The sequence below is a fragment of the Martes martes genome, assembly GCF_963455335.1.
Source record: "Martes martes genome assembly, chromosome: 16".
Lineage (NCBI taxonomy): Eukaryota > Metazoa > Chordata > Mammalia > Carnivora > Mustelidae > Martes > Martes martes.
The window spans coordinates 45,137,795-45,158,428 of NC_137904.1; the positions used below are offsets into that span (position 1 = coordinate 45,137,795).

A 20,634-nucleotide genomic window follows, 5' to 3' on the forward strand; every position below is an offset into this window, starting at 1 on the left:
CTGCTGCAGGAAAGACGTGCCTTTTAGGGTTCCAAACCTAAATCCTCCCTTCCCACCCCCAAACACTCATTCCAAAGGGCTTTCTCGACCACCTGTCTTCCTGTCCAGAGGAAGGAGGCTGTGGGGGGTGGGGGCAGAGATGGTCTCTAGGAGATGCACGCCCAGCCCTCGCTCTTGACCCTGAGATGACTATCTCGGCCCACCTCGCCGGAAATTCCTCAGGCAAATCCCAAGATGGCCGGGAACCCCAGCCCAGCTCTCCTTCACCCCAGGCAGCCTTGTAGGGGGTGTGAGGGGGTGGTTTCCTTCCTGCCTCCCACCCCAGTCCCCAGCTTGCCCTTCTGGCCCACCCTCTCCCCACAGGCCCCAGGGCCCAGTCCTGTTGCCTGAAGACAGATACCTTGAGGATACTCACAGCCAGCGCTGCATGTTTCTGCAGCTTGCTGTGCTGGCTGGACGGCTTGGGGGGCTTCCCAGCCAGGCGGTCTTTGTGCCTCCTGCTGCTCAGGTGCTAACGGACAGACAGACAGACTGGCAACAGGATGAGGAAGCCCAAGGACCCCCCACACTACCCAATCATCCTCAACAAGCTAACCCTCCACCCATGAGCCACATGTCAGACATACATTTATGGAGTGTCACCCTGGGAAGGGGAGGTGAGACTTGACCCTTGCCCTCCAGGATCCCACTGTCCCTCCAGTCTTGAGCTCCTCTTCCTCCACTGGCTCCCTCCCTGCACGCAGCACCAGTCCCACCCCCTCAGCCCTGCTCCAGCCCCAGCCCCAGCCCCAGTCTTGGCCTCACTTCTCCCACCTGCTTGAGTTGGGTCTCTGAATTGACCTGGAGCTGACACAGAGCACAGTGAAAAGGGGGGCTGGGCCCCTGTCGGCCCCCCTGACCCCCTGCCACTCTCTTGGCCTTGTGTCCAGCTCCCCGGGGCACTGGGCGGCCTCGGCCCCTTCGGGGAGCACCTCGTTGACCTTCCACCATCCACCGGTGCTTAGCTCCTGAGGGAGGAGGGAAGACAGCCCATCAGCTCCAAAAAGGGGCTGCAAGGGCCGTGAGAATCCCTCCGAACTAGGTCGGTCTGGCCGTCCCACCAAACCTGCAGGCTGCTCCGCAAGGGCTCCCCTGCACCTCAGCCACCCGAGAGTTCTCGTCCCCACCTCCGCAAGGTCCTCCCAGCTTCCGTAGCTTCCACCAGCCACCCCGCACCCCCAGGCCCTCTTGCAGCAGAACTGCCCGGCTTCCCGTTGCTCTCATCTCCTGCCTTCCGTCTGGGTCTGACCTAAGGACAGATGGAGGAGGTGTTTCCAGCCTTCTCCCAGGGATCCTTCAGTTCGTGCTGCCCCAGACTTGTCTTCCCAGTTCTCCCGCCCCACACATCAGCTGGAGGACCCAGAATGTCCACCTAATCACAGCTGAACACAACACCTGTGTCACCAAGCCCTTGAGCAAAATGCCCAGAAACTCCAGCCTGCCTGCTGCTGGGGAGGGCTGTCTGCCTGCCCCTCTCTTCCCCTAGACTACAGCGCACTGACCTGTGTTATGAGCCTGAAGCTGGGAGGCAGAGTTCACAGTCACCTTGCACGTGGGGCAATAGAGGTGCCCCTTCTCGCTCCTGCTCTCCCCACTCACACCGCTTCCCACGGCAGCTGCTGCTGGCTCAGGCCCTGGTGCCTCTCTCCCAGGCTCTGGGGAGCAGGGTAGGCAAGAGGAAGAAGAGGAAGAGGAGGCAGCATCCAAGAGGTCTGAGTGGGCCGGGTCCCTGGGTGTGGGGTCCGGAGTCAGCGGTGGCTGGAGTTGGGGGCCAGGAGGAGGGGCCGCAGGAACAGCTGGGGAGATGGAAGACATCGGGTAAGAATCATCTTGAGACGACGATTTTAAGTAGGGATATATTAAGGGTGGCATGGCAAAGGGGAAGGGTCCCTGATGTAGGAATGAGCAGCAGTGAAATCCAGACCACTCTCCCACTAACTCACTGGGCCAACTTGGGCCTCTTTGGGGCTCAGCTTCCCATTTGAAAATATAAAGTTGGACGGAGGGGTCTCAGAAAGCCCTCACAGCCCTGATACTCTAACCTAGAGTTATTAGCTAACTGTTAAGTAAGTGGAAGTCACAAAAAAGGTGCACTGCGATATTCATAGAGCACTATTCATAATAGCGTAAAACTAGAGACTATCCAGGACGCCTGAGTGGCTCAGCTGGTTGAGCATCTGTCTTCAGCTCAGGTCATGATTTCAGGGTCCTGGGATCCAGCCCTGCATTCTGCTCCACACTTAGTGGGGAGTCTGCTTCTCCCTGTCCCTCTGCCCCTACCCATTGCTCATGTTCTTTCTCTTTCTCTCAAATAAATAGAATCTTAAAAAAAAAAAAAAGACAAAACTGGAAACTATCCAAATGTCCACAACAGGAGAGTGAATTTAAAAAAAAAAAAAAAAAGTCGTATGGTCACATAAGAGGGCACTACACAACTACACGCAACACTGAAGAGGCCAGGCACCAAACCTCCGTACTACAGGATTCACCAAAACCAAGGGCAACTGATCAATGGCATGAAAAGTCAAGATCACTTAGGGGAGGGATGGAGGTAGTTGACTAGAGTTGCCCCCAGATTCACGTCTGCCTGAAACCTCAGAATGTGATCTTATTTGGAACCAGTGTCTTCACAGATGTAAGTAGTTAAGATGAGATCATAGTGGACCAGGGTGGGCCCTAATCCATTGACTGGTGTCCTTATAAGAAGACCAAGTGGAAATAAAATAGGATAAAAACAGAGAGGGAGACAAACCGCAAGAGACTCTTACCTCTAGGAAACAAACAGGGTTGCTGGAGGAGAGGGTGGGGGGATGGGGTAACTAGGTGATGGCATTAAGCAGACGACTTGATATAATGAGCACTGGGTGTTCTATGCAAACGATGAATCGCTAAATTCTACCCAGAAATCAGTAATACGCAGTATGTTAATTAACTTGAATTTAAACAAAACAAGACCATGTAAAGACACAGAGACGCGGGGAGAACGTGATGTGAAGACAGAGGCAGAGATTGGAGGGATGAATCTATAAGCCAAGGAATGCCAAGAATGGCCAGCAACCGCCAGAAGCTAGATGAGAAGTGTGGGATGAATTCTCCATCTGAGCCCCCATGAAGGAACCAACCCCGTCGACACCTTGATTTCAACTTCTCATCTTCAGAACGGTGAGAAAATAAATGTCTGTTCTTTTCAACCCCCCACTGTGTGGTCATTCACTGTGGTAGCCCTGGGAAGCTAACACGACAAGGCAGTGACTCGGGGGGTGGGGGGTGGGAGGGGAACGACTAGGAGGGCTTCAGGGTGCTGGTGCCATGTTTCTTGATCTCAGTATATTCAGATTGGGAAGGCTCACAACACTTGTGATGTGTGCCTTTTTCTGTATGTATGGGCTACCCCAACATTGGCAAAAATAATAACCAGAAATCTCCCAAGCCCACACCGGAAACCAGATTTGGATTGGGGAGTGGGGAGGGGAGGGAGGAGAGTTCAGGATTGGGGGTGCCTGGGTGACTCAGTCATTAAGCATCTGTCTTTGGCGCAGGTCATGGTCCCAGGGTCCTGGGATTAAGCCCCGCATCAGGCTCCCTGCTCAGTGGGAAGCCTGCTTCTCCCTCTCCCACTCCCCCTGCTTGTGTTTCCTCTCTCGCTGTGTCTCTCTCTGTCAAATAAACAAATAAGATCTTAAAAAAAAAAAAAAAAAAGTTCAGAACTGACCTTTGCTCTGCAGCTCTCCAGGGGATCCACTGGCTGGAGTTGGGGTTGGGGACACCAGCACCCCATCCCGGGCCAGAGTTTGTGGCCTCTGCTTGCTCTTGGCAGCTTCAACAGCCTTGAGTTTTCTGGCGTGTTTGTGGCCTTTGTAATGTGCTTCAGCTTGGTTCTGGGGAGTGGAGGGCTTGGGGTCACCATTTATTTGCTGAGTCTCCATGCCCCCTCCATGAGCTGGCACTGGGCAGGGGGCGGGTCAGAGGAGGCAGGGCCCCAGCCAGACAAGAGGGCAGTCCTTGTCATCATAGCACGCATGTGCCCCTGAGGTTTACAGAATTCCTTCTCATACCTGAGCCCCCAGGCAAACAGCCTCTGACTTCAAATTCTGTCTCAGCCACTCATTAGCTGTGCGTCTCTGGGCAAGTCGCCTCACCTCTCTGAGCCTCAGTTTGCTGACTCGTAAACTGTGTGACAATACTGACCTCACAGCGTTGTGGAAATTAAAAAGAACATGAAAGGCACCTGGGTGGCTCAGCCGGTTAAGCGGCTGACTCCTGATTTTGGCTCAGGTCATGAACTCAGGGTTGTGAGATGGAACACCCTGTTGGCCTCCATGCTCAGCCAGGAGTCTGCTTGAGGTCCTTCCTCCCTCTGCCCCTCTCCCTGCTCGCTCTCTCTTAAATAAATAAATAAAATCTTTTTTTTTTAATGAAAAAAATAAAAATAAACAGCACACGAATGACAAGGGCCTAGTACGTACAGCAGGTGCTCAACAAATGTTAGTTACCAAGTTCATAAATGCACAAATGGAGAAAATAGAGCAGTTCTCACACTTGGGGTATGTACACCCTGAACATTCATCCCTATGTTCATTTTTTACAGCAAATCATTTTTGAGCATTTGCTCTTTGCCAGGGGCCCAGCATGGAGAAGACATGGTCCCTCCTTCAGAGTGAAGACTCATATAACCCAAAAACCTGGAGGGAGCCCCTGAATCTGGCCTGTTGGTGTCCTTCCTCCTTCAACCAGGGGCCCCTGCTTATTGCTCCCAAGTGTAGGAAAGACGGGCCCCTGTGGCCCCTCCCTAGACCCTTTCACCAGAGCAGATCTCTCAAGCCCCAGAATCATCCAGACAGAAGGTAAATATTCCCTGGGAGGCCAGGATGAGGTTTCTCCACCATCTGGAGGTAGGCTATGGTAGAAAGTATGTGGGCCTTGGGGCCAGCCAGGCCTGGGTTCAAATCCCAGCTCTGCTACTCACTAGCTGTGTGGCCTCAGGCAAGTCACTTAACCTCTCTGAGGTTGTTTCCTCATGTGAAAAGTGGGGATGATAATAGCACTTCTCTCTATCTCACAAAGTATCAGGAGAACTAATTAAGATGATGGGCATGGACATATTCAACACATCAACTCTCCCATGCTTTAAGAGCTCAGCTCCAGACCAGGAACTGATAGGGGCTCTTGGGACCCAGAGCAGGAAAAGGCAGTCTTTTCTCTTGCAGAAGGATCCAGAACACAGGAGAGAAGCAGAGCGGAGGGAAATGGAGACTCCAGGGCCATTAGAGATAAGGCAGAGGAATTTGGAGAAAGGAGAGGACAGGATGGGTAAAGGACTGGGAGCATGTCTTCTGGGACTTGTTCCGTCCCAGGGACGGAAAACATGGATCCCTGTCCCTTTGCCAGACCTATTCCTCTAGGAAAGTCTCCGGCACCCAGTGTCCAGCCCTCTCCCTGCCCAGTCCCCTCCCCAGCCTGTTTCTACTACTCCCTCTCACCGATGAGTTGAACCTCAGGTGACAGATGTTACAGGAAATGAAGAGCTTCTTCTTCAGAGGGGAGGGGACCCCAAACGTGTGGCTGATGACAGCTTTCTGGATCGGGTCCATCTGTGAAGAAGGTGGGAGGGCACAACAATGCTGGGGTCGGGTGTAAAGGGGAGGCAATACAAAATGCCAAAAACTAATGCCTATCGAGGAAGGCAGGCATCTGGACATAGGAAGAACTTTCCCATCCTTGTGGATAGGAGACACAAAAGAAACAATCTCCTCCCTGGCTGACTTAATCTGTTCGCAGGGGCTTCAGCGTGAGGGGAGCGGGGGATGGCCAGGGTGACCTCCGTGATCTCGAGAAACACTGCCATGTCCCGGTGATCACCTTGGCATCTCTTGCTGCCCCTCTGGTCTCTGGTTTGGGTTTTTTTTTTTCCTTATTCACAAGAATCCCAACTATTGGGACAGAGTTGGGGGCAGGGAGAAGCAGGACAGGACAAAGAGTTTCTCTGTTGGAAATCCTCTCCCATAACCCAGCCTTGTGCCGGGCCTGTGGGCTGGGGGAGAGAAGGCTTATCTTTTCAGCTCTGCCACTGTCACAGAGCCTGAGTGGGGGAGTGAGGGCATGGCCAGGGCAGGTGGGGGGCCGGGAAGGGGCAGGTGGCAGCATGTGGAGACCAGACGGTTCCCTGAGTTGTAGGATTTTTTTTTTTTTGGTATATTAATTTGTGTAGGTTTTTTCCCCCTCTTCCTTATTTTAACTTTTTTTTTCCTTCTATAAATCCAAGCCTTTGTATTCTCTTTTCTCAGGGACTGCTTTTTGGACCAAAAACAGTTGTCTGGGCTTGCTTATCAAGAGGAACTTTCCAGACCTTTCTGAGCGAAGAGAACAGAGGCTTTGAGAGAAAAGCATGGTTTCAGAAACTCCCCAGGGAACAGAACGAGGTTCTAACCCTCACCTAACAGCATCTGGGGCTGGGGGCAGACAGGGGACAGGAGCGCAGCCTGCAGGGTCCCAGCGATGCAGGCAAGAGAAGATATACCTGCTCCCAAGGGACTGTGCGCATGGTGCCTCAGCAAGTGACAGAGGGACCCAAAGAACAGGGACCCTCCCCAAATGGCTCAGGCTCCCGTGGACCTCTGTGTGACCCTGGAGGTTAGAGAGAAAGGGACTCCTAAGGATGACTGAGGCTGAATTTCCCACCATCTTGTCAGGATGGGCTGGGGGCTCCTTGATCATTACCTTTGATGTTTCAGAATTAAAGAATGGGGGGTACTTCTTATAGTGAAGTGAAATTCGTGCTCCCTGCACTTGTCATTCACACACACGCACACTTGGAAATACACAGACACAGAGCACAGAGGCCTACAAGCAGGTGTGAATCCCAGAGCCATGCAAAAAGACTCAGACCCACAGGAGTACCAACGGCACACTTCACAGACACACAATCACCCAACCCCTCATCCCCCCACACACACTCAGAGGTCAGACACACACCAAACATCTACAGAATCGACAGAAAGACACAAAACATCTTTCAGAGACACAGGCATATACATTAATTAAGGCACAAAGAATTGTTTACAAATACACACATATCCAACACATCCACAACCACAAGTAACACACAAAGACCCACAGAGACATAAACTAAAACAGAAAGGCACACCCCCAATGCACAGAGACATACAGAGATCATCCATAGACGTCCCTCTACAAAAACTCAAAGTGTGACCTCCGGGCCACAGGCCCAGCCATCATTACCAGGGGAGGGGGTGATTCCATCCTCGCTCCTTGTCCCCAAGGAAAGTTGGACCCAGGGGTCCCTGTTTTGGGAGCACCTAATCACTCTTGGGGATGTTGCTCCTACTTATACCCAGTTTCCAAGAGCCAACCCTCTGTGTCCACCTTCCCTGCCCACCCCCAGACTCGGCTGCATGCCCCCACCCACCAGCCCAGCCCGTACCGTGCTGAAGTTGGGGGTGAGACTGAGCGGGGCAGCGCCATTGAAGTGGAAGGCGAGCAAGTGCTTGAAGTCCAGCGGGGGCTGCAGAGGCCTGGCAGGCAGGGGCAGGGAGGCCAGCAGGGGGCTGGGGGCACTGGAGGCTGGGCCTGCTGCGGGAGGAAGAAGGGCAGGGTCTGAAATGGGGAGCCACAGGGCTCACAGCGACCTCCACAGCCAGAACAAGAGGTTGATGGGCTTCTTGGGTGTGGGGCTGGGGCAGGAACGGTCTCCCTCTTCACAAAGCAGCACTGGGTAAGCCCTGGGCACTCCCAGTCCATTCCTGTGCCTCTCCTCTACACAGTGGGGGTTGGGGGGAAGAGCAGGGAGACCACAGTTCTTAGCTCCCAGTCCCCTAGGATGCACTTCCCATCCCCTCCAGAGGCAGCCCCAAAGACCCCCAGTGGACCCTCAATGGACCCCAGCAGAGAATCAGGCCAAAGGAGGGGACAGAGGAGGCCTCACACACACACACACACACCACCACCACCACCACCACCACCATCATCATCATGGAGACCATGTGCTGTACTGGGTTTCCTTTTATTGCAAATTAAACCCACACCCGGGAGGCCTGGGGAAAGGCCAGCCCTCTCCCCTCTCACTAACTGCCCCTCTCCTGATCCCTACATCATTCACAGCAGGGACTGACAGAGAGGACAAGAAACCTGTTGGAATCTGAAGGGATGTGTTCCCCTAGCTCTGGTGAGGCCCCAACTCCTCCCAGGAGGCAAAAAGCACTCCAACCCCTAGGTCTGGCCAGAGTTGGCTGGTCCAGCCCTGTGGTTTTACAGTCTTTGGTCTTAAAGGTCTGAGGCAAGGGCAGGGGAAGGCTAGGAACTCTGGGGAGCAACCAGACTCTGAGAAAGAAAAGAATTAGAAATAAATCCAGTCCATGGGGACTTTTCTGGACCCTGTCACTGCAAAACCGTAAGAAGTCCTTTTAGATTTTTTTGTTGTTAACAATATGCAAGGTAGGTTTATTTTACATTTATAGAGGTATATGTCTATATACACAGCCATATACAGAAGAGCCTCAGGCAGCCTATCCATGGGCACCACTACCTCCCTTGAACAGGTAGCGTGTGCACAGAGACGGTGCTGTGCTGTGTGTCAAAAACAAGGAACTCATCTGCTCTCTTGTTCTATCTAAAGAGAAGAGATGCTGCCAGGAGGGAAGCTAACAGCCACGACCCCCATCTCCCTTCCCCCAGTCCCTCAATTCCTGAGACCCAGTCCTCCTCTCTCCCTCCAACAAAGACTCCTCAGTTTTTCTAGGGCCCAAATCTGTGCTGGGTCCAGAGGGAACAAGGTGAGCTACTCCTCACCAAACTCGGACAAGGACAGGAGCAATATTGAGGGAGCCCCCAAACCTAGCATCTCTGCAGGCTCTCCCAGCTCCCACCTCGATGCAGCACTTCCTCCACAGCCCACTGGGCAGGGTTACTACTCAGCAGAGGAAGCCCGGGGCAGGTGGGTGGGAGGCCACAGGCGGTCAGTGGGTTGCCGCAGGGTCAAATCTGCCTCAGGGCCCTAGAGCGCGGACCCTCAGGCTGGCTGGCAGAGAGAAGGCGGCTGCCCTCACGTGAGCTGCGACCCCAGGAGCCCCTCCGCCCACCCACTCTCCAAGAACTGCACGGCCAGTGCAAAGTCAAACTCGTGCAGCGGCGGCCCATCCACGGCGATCTTCACTGCGGGGCCGCCCCGGCCCTCCCCGGCCCCGCTCTGCCCCCACCACCGCAGCTCCCGGCTTCGGCCCACCTTGTCCAGGAGGCCAGCGCCCGCGGGCAGCGCCAAGGCCAGGGCGGCCAGGGCTGCGAAGTCCGGGAAGAGCTCGTGCAGCTCAGAGCGCGCGCACGCCAGCTTGGCACACAAGGCCCGCGGGCCCAGCCGCCCCAGGCTGCACACCACACGCTTGAAGAGCGCGAAGTCGCCCAGCGCCCGCTGGCGCACCACGGCGGGAGCGAAGGTGCGCAGCAGTACCCGCAGCGCTCCCTCGCCGTGCGCGCCCAGCTCTTCGGGGGCCTGCGGGTAGCCGCGCGGGTCGAAGATCGCTGCGAAGGCGGCCACGGCGTCCAGCGAGGGCCCGGGATAGGAGTCCCCCAGCCCCCTCCGCATGGAGTCCAGGAAGGCCCCCCGCAGCCGTTCCAAGCCCCGCACGGCAGCCTCGGAGTAGCCGACCAGCTCCACGCCGCGGTAAGTGCAGCGCCCGCCGCCTAAGTTGGGGCCGGAGGAAGCCAGCTCCTGCAGGAAGCCCTGGAGGCGCGCCCCACCTGAGCTGCGCTGTGCTTGGAGGGAGGCCACAGCCGCCATCACCAGAGGCTGCAGCAAGGCCAAGTCCGGCTCTTCTGGCTGCAGGACAAGGGCGAGCTTCTGCACGGTGGGCAGAGTGTCCAGCAGCAGGTGGGTGAAGGCCACGAAGGTGAACTGGCGCAGCGCGAGGGCCAGTGCCCTAGCTGTAGGGGAGGCGGGGGCAGAGGCCTCCAGGGTGGGCACCAGGCAAGGCCACGCCTCAGCCACTGCTTCCACAATAGGCAGCAAGGACGCCCAGGGTACTGGCCGTGGTCCTGCCAAGTCAATAGCTGCCAGGTCCAGGGCCGCCCTGAGCTCGGGGACTGTGCGGGAACTGGGACCACCATGGAGCCGGAATAGGGCATCCAGCACGCTTTCATATTCACTTAGGTAGGCAGGGGGCTCGGGATCTGTCCGGCCGGGGAGGCAGTGTAGCTCCGTGAGCAGTGGGCAGGTGGCGCGGAGTTGTGGGCCCACATGCCCAAGGCGGTCCCCGGGGAGGCTCGAGCTGAGCCAGGCCAGCTTGGGTGCAGACACGCCGAAGGCCTGCAGGATGTCCAGGAGTTGGCCAGCAGTGGCCTCACCCTCCTGTAGTTCCACACTGCCCAGGAAGGTGGTAGCCGGCTGGCCATCACAGGGGGACACCGAAGTGGCAAACAAGGCCAGACTGTGGGACTCAGGCCAGTCGCTGGTCTCATCCAACACCAGCCCCACATACGGGGATGCCTTCAGGCGCTGGCAGGCCTCTGTGTGCAAGACACTGGCAATGGCCACCTGGGACAGCCAGGGAGAGAAAGGGAGGGACAGAGTTAGGCTTGTCCTGAACAGGGGAGGTAGCAGTACAGAAGACAGAAAGGGGATAGGCCTCAGGGGCAGACCAACAAACCTATCCTGGCTTGGCTGATTACTGGCTGTGTGACCTTGGGCAAGTCATTTCACCTCTCCGAGCCTCAGTCTCCTCAGCTCTGAAATCAGGCTACTACCTGCCTCTCAGCTCTTTAAAAGGTTGTTGTCAGGGGCACCTGGGTGGCTCAGTGGGTTAAAGCCTCTGCCTTTGGCTCAGGTCATGATCCCAGGGTCCTGGGATAGAGCCCCACATCGGGCTCTCTGCTCAGCAGGGAGCCTGCTTCCCCCTCTTTCTGCCTGCCTCTCTGCCTACTTGTGATCTGTCAAATAAATAAATAAAATCTTAAAAAAAAAAAGGTTGTTGACAATTAAAAATATAAATTTTTGTGGCTATGCTTATAAGTGTAAAAATGCTTGAGGAACCATAAAGATTCTGTAGCGTTCTGTGTGCGTTTCTACAGCATTGCCCCAGGCCTTATTCCTGGGGGTCTCCCTCCACTGTGCTGCTCGGGGATTAACTGATAGACATTGTTCCCTCCAAGTTACATAGAGCCCCAACTGTGTGCTCTGTCATCTCTCTGCAGCATGAGACCTAACTCCCGCACCCTCACACCAGTCTCTAGGACTCACACACCTGGTGCCTAGGACAGAGCAGCAACTTGCATGCCTGAGAGGCCTTGTGGGTGGTACTGGGCTTGACCTGGGCCAGGGATACACCAAAGGGAATGGAGAAGCCATGGGTCTGGTCTTCATGCCCTGAAAGCACAGGGACCTAGCTTTTCAGAAGTCACAAATCCACATTTTTATATGTAATCTCTCTGGGTTTGTTTGTTTGTTAACTTGGAAACTAACTGAGGTTTTCCAAAAACACTGTGAAAAATCAACAAAATATGTCTGTGGGCCAATCAAGCCCCCAGGCTACCCAGCTTGCAACCTCTGGCCTCAGCCCTCAGGGAAAGCCCCATGCCCCTCCCCAGGGACAGGGCCAGCTCTGGCCTCTTTGTGGCCATGTCCCTAGCAGCTGGCCCAGGGCCTGGCCCAGAGCACGCCTCAGTGAAAGATTCTGCTGGGTGAAGGCATGAATGAAACTCTCAGGCTGCTGCCCGGGGGCCTGGCATGCTGGCGCTCTGCCCAGACAGCTCGATGTCCTCCCTCCTCACGCCCTCCCCCACACCTCTGGCTGCCACCCACCTGCATGTCCCTCACCCTCCTGGGGCTGTAGCAGTCGCTGTGCTCTGTGCCCAGCAGGGCCTGGCACAGGTTGAACCTCTGCAGCTCGAGCAGGGCAGAGCAGCGGTCATCAGGCACATCCTCCTTGGCCATGCAATACACTGTGGTCAGCATGGCCACTTTGGCCGGGTCCACCTCTGCCTTGATGCCCCTGGAGGTGGGAGGGGTCTCCAGGTCCAGGTAGGCCCCTCCTCCCTCGGCTTGGCCCTCCAACGTGGGCTGGCCCCGGTTGAAGGCCAGAGCCTGGCGGTGGGCCCCTGAGGTCACGTGGCGCAGCAGGGCGTGGCGCTGGAAGTTGTCCGTGCCCACGGTGAAGGCGTTCTCGGCTTTGCCATGCTTGTTCCGCACTAGGGCTTGGCGGCACTCGAGGCAAAACATCAGCTTTCGCTCGTAGTCGAAGTCCAGCCAGGGAAACTCCTCTTTCCAGTGCTCGTTGAAGTAACGCTTGCACTTCTTGTTGGAGTTGGAGGCCTCTCCGGCGGGTTTCTTCCCTGGGGGAACCATTCCTGCTCCAGGGGCAGGGCACCCCCAACTCCCACCCAAGTGCTCTGGCCCCCAGCCTCCCCCTACATACAGTGGCACCTCCTTATCAATGGAAGTTGGTGGGGAAGGCACGCCGGGCTAATGGGGACCATCCATCTAACTTAGCTGGGAAAGTTTATTCCCGCTCTGCCGGTGGAGACTGGAGATGAAAGAGACAAGGGAGAGGTGTTAGGAGGTCCACCATGGGTTCATGCTGCCCCCAGAGCACTCCCCAGCTGATGGGTGGATGACACCTAACAGAGAAGGGCTACTGGGAATGGCTGGGGTCATGCAAAGGGCCATAGAATGTCATCCAAAGTTGGGGAGACCAGAGGACCCACACTGAGGGTCTCCCTCCATCCAGGACAAGGCACTGATGAGCTTTGACGGTTGAAACATGTCAGAACTCAGCTCTGGAAAGACTGGCACCATCTGTGCAACCATATTTTATAGGTGGGGGCACAGAGTCCAGGCAACAGCGGTGCTCAGGGCTCCTGAATAATCTGTGACTGAGCCAGGATATGACCTTGACTCCTCATTCAAGGGATGGCCAGTCTCTCTAGTCCACATCCTTTATTTCATCAGAATGATGTTAGCACAAAGCTGAACTCCCGGAGCCATAGGGCCAAAGGACGGCATTTGTTTTCACCAGACCTCCCTTCCCTAAACCTGCACATGGGTGTGCACGCACACGCGCACACACACACACACGCACCCTGACAGTGTGCTTCTGGGAAGGGAAGCCCAGAAGAGGGGGCGGGCCCCAGACCGAAGGAGCTAGCTGGCTGCCTGTACCTTGCTCACTCTTCCACCACCCCAGGAATGAGCCTAGGTGAGCCATTCAGGACCAGAGGCTATGTCCAGCCAACAGCCCAAACCAGCCAGCTCTATTTCCTTATTATCCCTCAACCCCATCCCCTAGACGCCTACTTGGAACCACAGCATCTACCCTTTGCCAAGTGTGACTGCACCAGGCTTGTGCTAAGGACTTTGCAGTAACTCCAGGAGAAGACCAAGATCACTGTTGCAAGTACTCTGTGGGTGGTACCCTCCTCATTTTGGAGAGGAGGAAACCAAGGCTGGGGGACCTTAAGTGACTTACCCAAGGTTCCATAAGCAGAAAGGGGCCAAGGCAGAGTTAGATCTACGTCCAGGGGCGCCTGGGTGGTTCCGTTGGTTAAGCATCTGCCTTTGGCTCAGGTCATGATCCCAGGGTCCTGGGATCGAGACTCATATCGGGCTCCCTGCTCAGTGAGAAGTCAGCTTCTCCCTCTCCCTCTGCTCCCCACCCCCCACTCATGCTCAGTCTCTCTCTCTCTCTGATAAATAAAATCTTTAAAAAAAAAGGGGGGGGCGCCTGGGTGGCTCAGTGGGTTAAGCCGCTGCCTTCAGCTCAGGTCATGATCTCAGGGTCCTGGGATCGAGGACTGCATCGGGCTCTCTGCTCAGCGGGGAGCCTGCTTCCCTCTCGCTCTCTGCCTGCCTCTCTGTCTACTGTGATCTCTCTCTGTCAAATAAATAAATAAAATCTTTAAAAAAAAAAAAAAGGTCCTGTTAAGAAAATGAAGTCTTAAAAAAAAAAAAAAGAAAAAAGAAGGAAAAAGACTCTACATCCACTTGACCCCAAAGGCCACGCTGAGACTTGGGCCTGCACTGTCTCACTTGGATTAGGAACCTGCCTCCACCTCGGCAGTCATGCCCCCAAATTCATCCCTCGCTCAGCATCCAGAGAGCGAGCTCACACGCAGGTCACTCCTTTGCTTCCCCCTCTTCACTGCCGTTCTAAGTGGTTGCTGGAACCTACACATCTCCCCACAAGCCAGGTCCTCCCCAACCTCCCGCCGCTCCTGGCTGCTCAGCCAGCTCCAAAGGCTCACCATTCCCCCCACCCACCCAGCTGTTACTCTGCTCCTCCTTTCATCCTCTGTGCCTGGAATTTCCTATCCCTCCTCCCTGGCTAATTCCCGTGCATTCCTGGAGAGCAGCTGGGTATCCTCTCAGCCCCCAGAGGATCCCCCCAGCAGGGGCTAGTGCCTGTCCTCTAGCCTCCCGTAATTCCCTGGGTGTGGGTCTTGGTAATGCAATATGGTACACTCAGGGGTTCTCTATCTCTGCACTTGGTTCCTAGAAGGCCAAAATTATATCTGTTCATTCTGGGATCCCTAAACCCCTGTAGAGGGCTCGGCATGCAGATGCTCTTGAGCAAAATTTGTTAAGAGAATGGAAGGATTGAGAAAGAACTTCCTGTTTCTAAGGCTATTGGTTAGATGACTGGGCTGTGAGAATGCAGTGAATGTCTTTTCCTCCTGATGTGCCCAGTACCCCTCATGGAACCTAGCACTTGGTGGATAAGTAAAAAAGGGAAGATGAACAGAATTCCAGGGGCAGCCTGTTCAGTGCAAGAGAAAGTGCTCCCTATTGCTCAGTGCAGTGAAACTCATCAGTCCTCTTTTCTTAGACACTCAGTGGCACTTGGGACTGCTCGTCCCACACTCCTTGAAGCAAGCATTTCTCTTGGCTTCCAAGACCCTATGCACCCCAGTTTTCTTATCCCCCATCAGCACCCCTCCACCTCTGAAGTCATCTCCTCCTCCTCTTCCTAACCTAAAACTGTCCCAAAAATTCAGAAACATGTCTGCTGGTCACCCTGAAATAGACCACCCCAGCCCGAGCCACTCCTCTGGGTGCCACACCTCTCCATCCAGCTACTTTCCTGGCTTGTCTAGATGGAACTGTCGATCTGTCGGTACAGATACGCTCCTCTCATAGTTGTCCCCAGCTCAGGAAACACCCACTCTCCTACCCAGGTGCTCTGGCCGGAACGCTGCCCCTCCAGCCCCTGCTCTCTTCCACATCCTGGACCTGGTCTACCCACAGGTGCTGTCGGTTCCCCCTCCAAAATCTGCCTGTAACTTGTCTCTTCTCTCCATGCTGCTGCCACTGGCCTCATCCAGGGCACCTGGACTTGCCTGGACTACAGCAGTCACTTCCTGATGACACTCTGGGTTTCCACTCTTACGCTTCTCTGAGCCATCTGGACCTATAGCAGCTGGAGTGGGCTTTTGAAAACATACTGCTTAAAACCCCTCTGTGACTGCTTGTTCTCTGAGGCTAGTGCCAGGATCCCTTTCAAGGTCTGCCAAATGCCCAGGCATTGCTGACCTCTCTGGTGTCACCTGTGCCTCTCTCCCCTCCCAGCTACATCAGCCTTCCCTCAGTTCCTCTAGAATGTGAGGTTCCTGACCCCAGGGCCTTTGCACATGCTGTACCTTCTTCCATAATGTCTCCACCTCCTCTCAATACTTTGCCTATTTCACTTCCCCCCTCTTCTAAGTGACTTCTCTATCCCTTCCCAGGAGGTCCCATTCTTTTCTGTCACTACTTCCTGTCAGCTTCCTTGACTGTACTCCTCACAGTTTACAAATTTGCTTATTTTCTCTGCATTTCTATAGCACGGTGCTCGCTTGCTCTCTCCTTCTTCTCCCTCTCTCTCAAGAATGCAAGTTTCCTGAGGGCAGGAAAGTTTAGTACTTGTTCACATCTGAACCCCATGGAAGGGAACGTTGCCTGGCACCCAGCTCCACAAGATTTGGGGAGTGAGTGAATAAGGAACCACCAGCTTTCAGGCAGAGAGAACAATGGGGTGGGGCCTTGGGCACCTGTTGGATGGCTAAAACATCTGCCTTTGACCTCCTTTCCTCCCAAGATCCCATGATGCTGCGACCCTTCATAGCCCACCACCCAAAGGATCTTCAAATGGGAAGGAGGTGCAAATCCAAGGTGGTACCCTTTGAAAGTTTGTCAACTCCTTTCTATATACCTAGAAACTGGCTATCTTGCCCCGTTCTGCAGATGAATAAAATTACTATGGGCCCTAGGATGTTTCCAATAAAAGAATAAAAGAGTAGGTAGGGAGCATGCCTGGGAAGATGGACTCTGAAACTTCACTGTCAGATATGGGAGCGAGTAACCACATGTGGCTGTTTGTAATTAATCAGAATTAGAAAAACATTTTCAAATTCCTCAGTCTCACTGGCCACATTTCCAGTTCTTGATAGCCACATGTGGCTACCAGCTATTTATGAAATGGCCCAGAGAGAGACCATTTACTTCATCCCAGAAAGTTCTATTGGACCGCCCTGCTCTAAAACCACCCAGCCAAAATCATTCACATTCCTACACCTCCACCTGAGGGAACAGCCTGGATGGCGTGGGGTGTAAATAAAACGTGACTATGTGACCGAGGCTGACCAGGGCGATCCACCTGTCAGACCCAGGTCCCTTACACCTCTCTGCACCCTGGCCACCTGCACGTGAGCCGCCACAGCTTGTGGGGTCCCTGGGGTAACTGTGTATTGGTCTGTGGTTCCCACTCCACCCTGGCTGGTCAGCCTCAAACACAGCACATATGTGGCCCTAGGATGACAGTCCCCAGCCTCCTCCCCTGGCCCCTTTGGGCCCTTTTCCTTCGGGAGCCCCTAGGGGGAATCCACGCTCCGGGGTGGAGGATGGGTGAGGTGGGGGATCCCTGCTCCACTGGGACCAGGACACAGAGGGCTGGGAAACTTCCTCTGGGGGGCGCGTGGTGGGGGTGCCCTCCAAGGTCCAGGAGGCTCCCGCCTCCCCCTGCAGTGCTGCACCCCCCCCCCGCAGAGCCCCCACCCATCGCCCGCCCCCCCTGGCCGGAAGCTCCGGGAGGGGGCGCCCCGCCCGGCCTGGGCAACGCGCCTGCCGCACACACTCACAGAGACTTGGGAGCCACCATCTTGAGCGGTGGACGCTCTGGCCACGGTCTCCTTGGGCTCCACTGAGCGACAGCAGCCACTAGCGGTAACCGGGGCGAAGAGGCGCCAGCAGCCCGTGAGGGACCGGGCGGCAGGCGGGGCAGCGGGCAGGGCGGTGGCGCCCCGGGGTGCACCTGCTGTGGCCATTCCCCCTACCCCGCCCCGCACCCTCGGCAGGCACGTGCAGGGGCGGGGGGTGGGGGGGACGGGCGACGGAGGTGAGACCGCCTTAAGCCTGTCCCGCCGGGCGGGAGAGACAGGGTCATTCATTCATCTGCCAGTTCCTGGAGGAGCTCCCAGGTGAGAGCCAAACAGGTATAGGAGGCGCCAGCAAAATGCTGTGGAATCGCAGGCGGAGGGGGGGGGGGGGACAGTCTGCAGGGAGAGCCTATTAGGTTTCACTGCAGGATAAGTGAAGTTTTACCAGGCATCCCAGGCCCGGCCCAGCAACCACCGGAAGTTGAAAGTACAGTGCAGGTTCATAAAGGTCAAGGCAGAGTGGAGGGATGGAGGGGTGTGGGTGCTGCCTGCTGCTGGAAGGCTCTATCTGCAGTGAATACTGGGGAGCTTGACCTTCTGGCCTGGTGAGGGGCCTCAGGAGAGGGGTTCCCTGTGTGGGTTCCCAGGAATGGGGAGGAGAAGGTGGAGGAATTGGAGTTGTGGCAGACCATTCCTCCCAGACCTGGAGTCCAGAAGTCTGCAGTGGGGCTCCAGTGACATCGTATCTGAGGCCTTGGGCTGGACACTTACCTATAAACCTCAGTTTTCTCCATCTGTGAAGTGGGAATTACAGCTGAGGAAGGAGGAAAGGGCAGGGCAGGGATGGGTCTGAGGAACAAATGAGCCAGGTGTGGAGGCCATTTGAAGAGGGGATGTTGGGAGCACTTGGTGATTTAGTCTCCCCTTCCCATCAAGTCACCCAGAAATAACTTCCAGCTGTGCACCTCCCCCCCCCCCCCCGGCCACTAGGTATACTTTTCTCCCACACGAGGCCTAGGGCACACGTTGATTTGAGGTCAGGACCTCCCCAGTGGCTTCTGGGAACTCTCTCAGCACCCTTCACACAGCACTGCTCTGTGCCACCCACTGTCTGCCACTGACATTCACCATGAACCCTGGTCCCCCCAGCTGCTGGGATGATGCGTGAGTCATGGCACATGCATACACATGTGACCGCTGGCTTGTGGGTACACTCAAATGAAGGGAGACACCGCAGACCCACAACCTGCCCCAGGAGGGTACCACACAGCCTGGCACCCACGAAAGGGTCAGCTATGGGGGGGAGCATCTACTGTGATGGCATTTTGTAGCAGAACACCCTGGCTAAGTCCCTCCCTTCTCAACCCTGGCCAGGGGTCCACAGCTGGGACCCACGGCTCATTGGACGGCTGCCTCAAGAGGGTGGGCTGTTGCTCTGGTCAAACACAAACTAGGCAGAATGGCAGAAAAGAGGCCACACTCCAGGCTCCAACTGAGGCTGGGGCAGGGGCACAGAGCAGGTGTCTTATGAATTAACATCACTCTGGCAGCTGCCCAAGGGAGAGGATCTGGGCAAACCACATCCTGCTGTTTTGCTATCACTTGGAAAGATATACTGAGGAGCACAGGGGCACGCACCCTGCGGTTCACAGGTGCCCCTACAACAGCAACAGGCACAAACACCAAGGCACACATGTACACACCTCTCCTCCTGATGAGACAGACCATCTAGGCACACTGAGGTGTGCTATACAGAGGTGGTATCCATGCAGAGAGGGACAGATGCCCAGGCTGGCTGGAAGCAAAGGCCGGCCCGGAGACCACGTGCAAGCATGCACGTACACAATGTACGTACACACAGACAAGCTAGAGTAACAAAGACACGCTCAGATCATATATATACCCAGAGGGACAGACACACGAGAACACCCAGACCCCTAGTAAAGCATATACAGACCAAATGAAACCGCAGACAGGCAGCGGCACATGCCATCACAAAGAGATGTGTAGTAGACACAAACGTCTATAAACAGACACGGTCACCCAGAGATGGGTGCATGCACACACCCTCCCTTACAAAATTAAATGCATCAGACATACACACAAGCTCGTGTAGCCAGACCCAGAGTCTCTCTCTCTCTCGCCCCCCCACAAAGTCACAGGGGAAGATGGGAGGGTCCTCCCTGAGGCCCACGCATGCACACACACATCTCAAAGAGTAAAGCTCCCCTTCCTACCACAGAGGAAACGAAAACTCTGAAGAAAATGGGAGTCCAGGAGGGAGAAAGGGCCAAAGGCAGGGAATGGGAGGTTAATCCAAGATCTCCTGCTTGCCCACCCCCCAGTTGGCTTAAGATTCCCACCAGAGGGTGGGCCAGAGGGTGCTCCCACATTCTGCAGATCCCCCCATCCCCAGCTGGAAGAAGACCCCCCCAAACCAGTCACAAGAACTCTGCCCAGCCCTCCAGCCCTTGCCCTTGTGGAAGGGGTTCCCAAAAATACCTCCTAAAAGGTAATGGCTGTCTCCCTCAGAGAGTGCCAGGTAGCCCCTGTGTGGAGGGGTGAGCCAGGAGACCCTGATATAGGTGGGGGGCACTGGTGTGGACTCCAGGGCGGTGGCTGGGCCTCAGATAGGACCACCCAGATTTCTGCCTGTCTCCCTCTTTCCACTTCTCTCTCTCTCTCTCTCTCTCTGCTGAAATGATGACTCCCTCTTCAATAGTCTCCCGCCCCACCCCCCCCACAACCCTCCTTGGTAGTCGAAGGTATGATTTGATACAAGGAACCTCTGGCACAGGCTCCTCAAATGGGCATCTGCCCCAAGCGTAGACCCCCTCCCTCCTTCAGGGTGCCCCTCCAGTCTTCTGACCAGTCCTGCCGTCCACCCCCACCCCCACCTTTGTTCCCAGCCACAGTGGGGGCTCCCCTGCTCAGCTCTGGACCTTGGAAAAGGTACCAAGTGTCAAATGGCTACCAGAATCTCTCCACAGACAACTTTTGGGGGCCAAAAACAGCAGGAAAAGGATGGGGCGGGGAGAGGAGAGAGCCACCCTTGTCTGAGCCCCCACCCCACGCTCTGGCACCCCCAGCACTCACCCAAGAGCATTCTCTGCCTTTGGAGGCACCGCTGAGCGCCCGTCTGAGGAGCAAATGAAACCAGCCAGAGAGTGACAGAGGGAAGGGGTGGGGATGCAAGGGACAGGAGGGGAGGGCGGAGGGAGGGACTCCTGCTCCTGCTGGAAAGCAGCGGTTGCAGGGTCCTTTCTCCCCCCGCCTGGAAGCAGCTGCCTGTTCCCTGGTTTCTCCCATCCCAGCCAGGGTGGAAAACACAGAGCACTTCCGGCTCCAAGGGTGGAGAATGGGGCAACTGTGGGGACTGGGGACAGGGGGTGGCATCCATCCCCCTCCTCCAGAGAATCCCTCTCTAGCGCCTCTTGTACTTAAGTGCAGAGTTGACTCTGCCTA

At 55.6% G+C, this 20,634-nt stretch overlaps 2 protein-coding genes across 5 annotated transcripts in view; both read right to left on the reverse strand.

Moving 5' to 3' along the window:
- Positions 1–20,634, reverse strand: part of ZNF385C (zinc finger protein 385C) — a gene marked incomplete at its 5' end in the record, with an annotated part of 28,581 nt that overhangs the window by 1,506 nt on the left and 6,441 nt on the right. The window contains 6 exons of one of the 4 annotated variants that reach the window (XM_080826339.1): positions 401–511; positions 814–1,007; positions 1,542–1,835; positions 3,752–3,917; positions 5,520–5,630; positions 7,481–7,629. In XM_080826339.1, coding sequence (XP_080682465.1) covers positions 401–511; positions 814–1,007; positions 1,542–1,835; positions 3,752–3,917; positions 5,520–5,630; positions 7,481–7,629 — 1,025 coding nt within the window. The remainder of the gene's footprint in view (positions 1–400; positions 512–813; positions 1,008–1,541; positions 1,836–3,751; positions 3,918–5,519; positions 5,631–7,480; positions 7,630–20,634) is intronic. The other 3 variants (XM_080826340.1, XM_080826341.1, XM_080826342.1) reach the window with 3 other exon arrangements.
- On the reverse strand, positions 8,048–12,427 carry LOC308357738 (uncharacterized protein C17orf113). The gene is made up of 2 exons (XM_080827488.1): positions 11,846–12,427; positions 8,048–10,582 (listed from the first exon to the last, which is right to left on the reverse strand). The coding sequence occupies exons 1-2, from the start codon at positions 12,386–12,388 to the stop codon at positions 9,098–9,100; spliced, it is 2,028 nt and encodes a 675-aa protein (XP_080683614.1). The 5' UTR covers positions 12,389–12,427; the 3' UTR covers positions 8,048–9,097.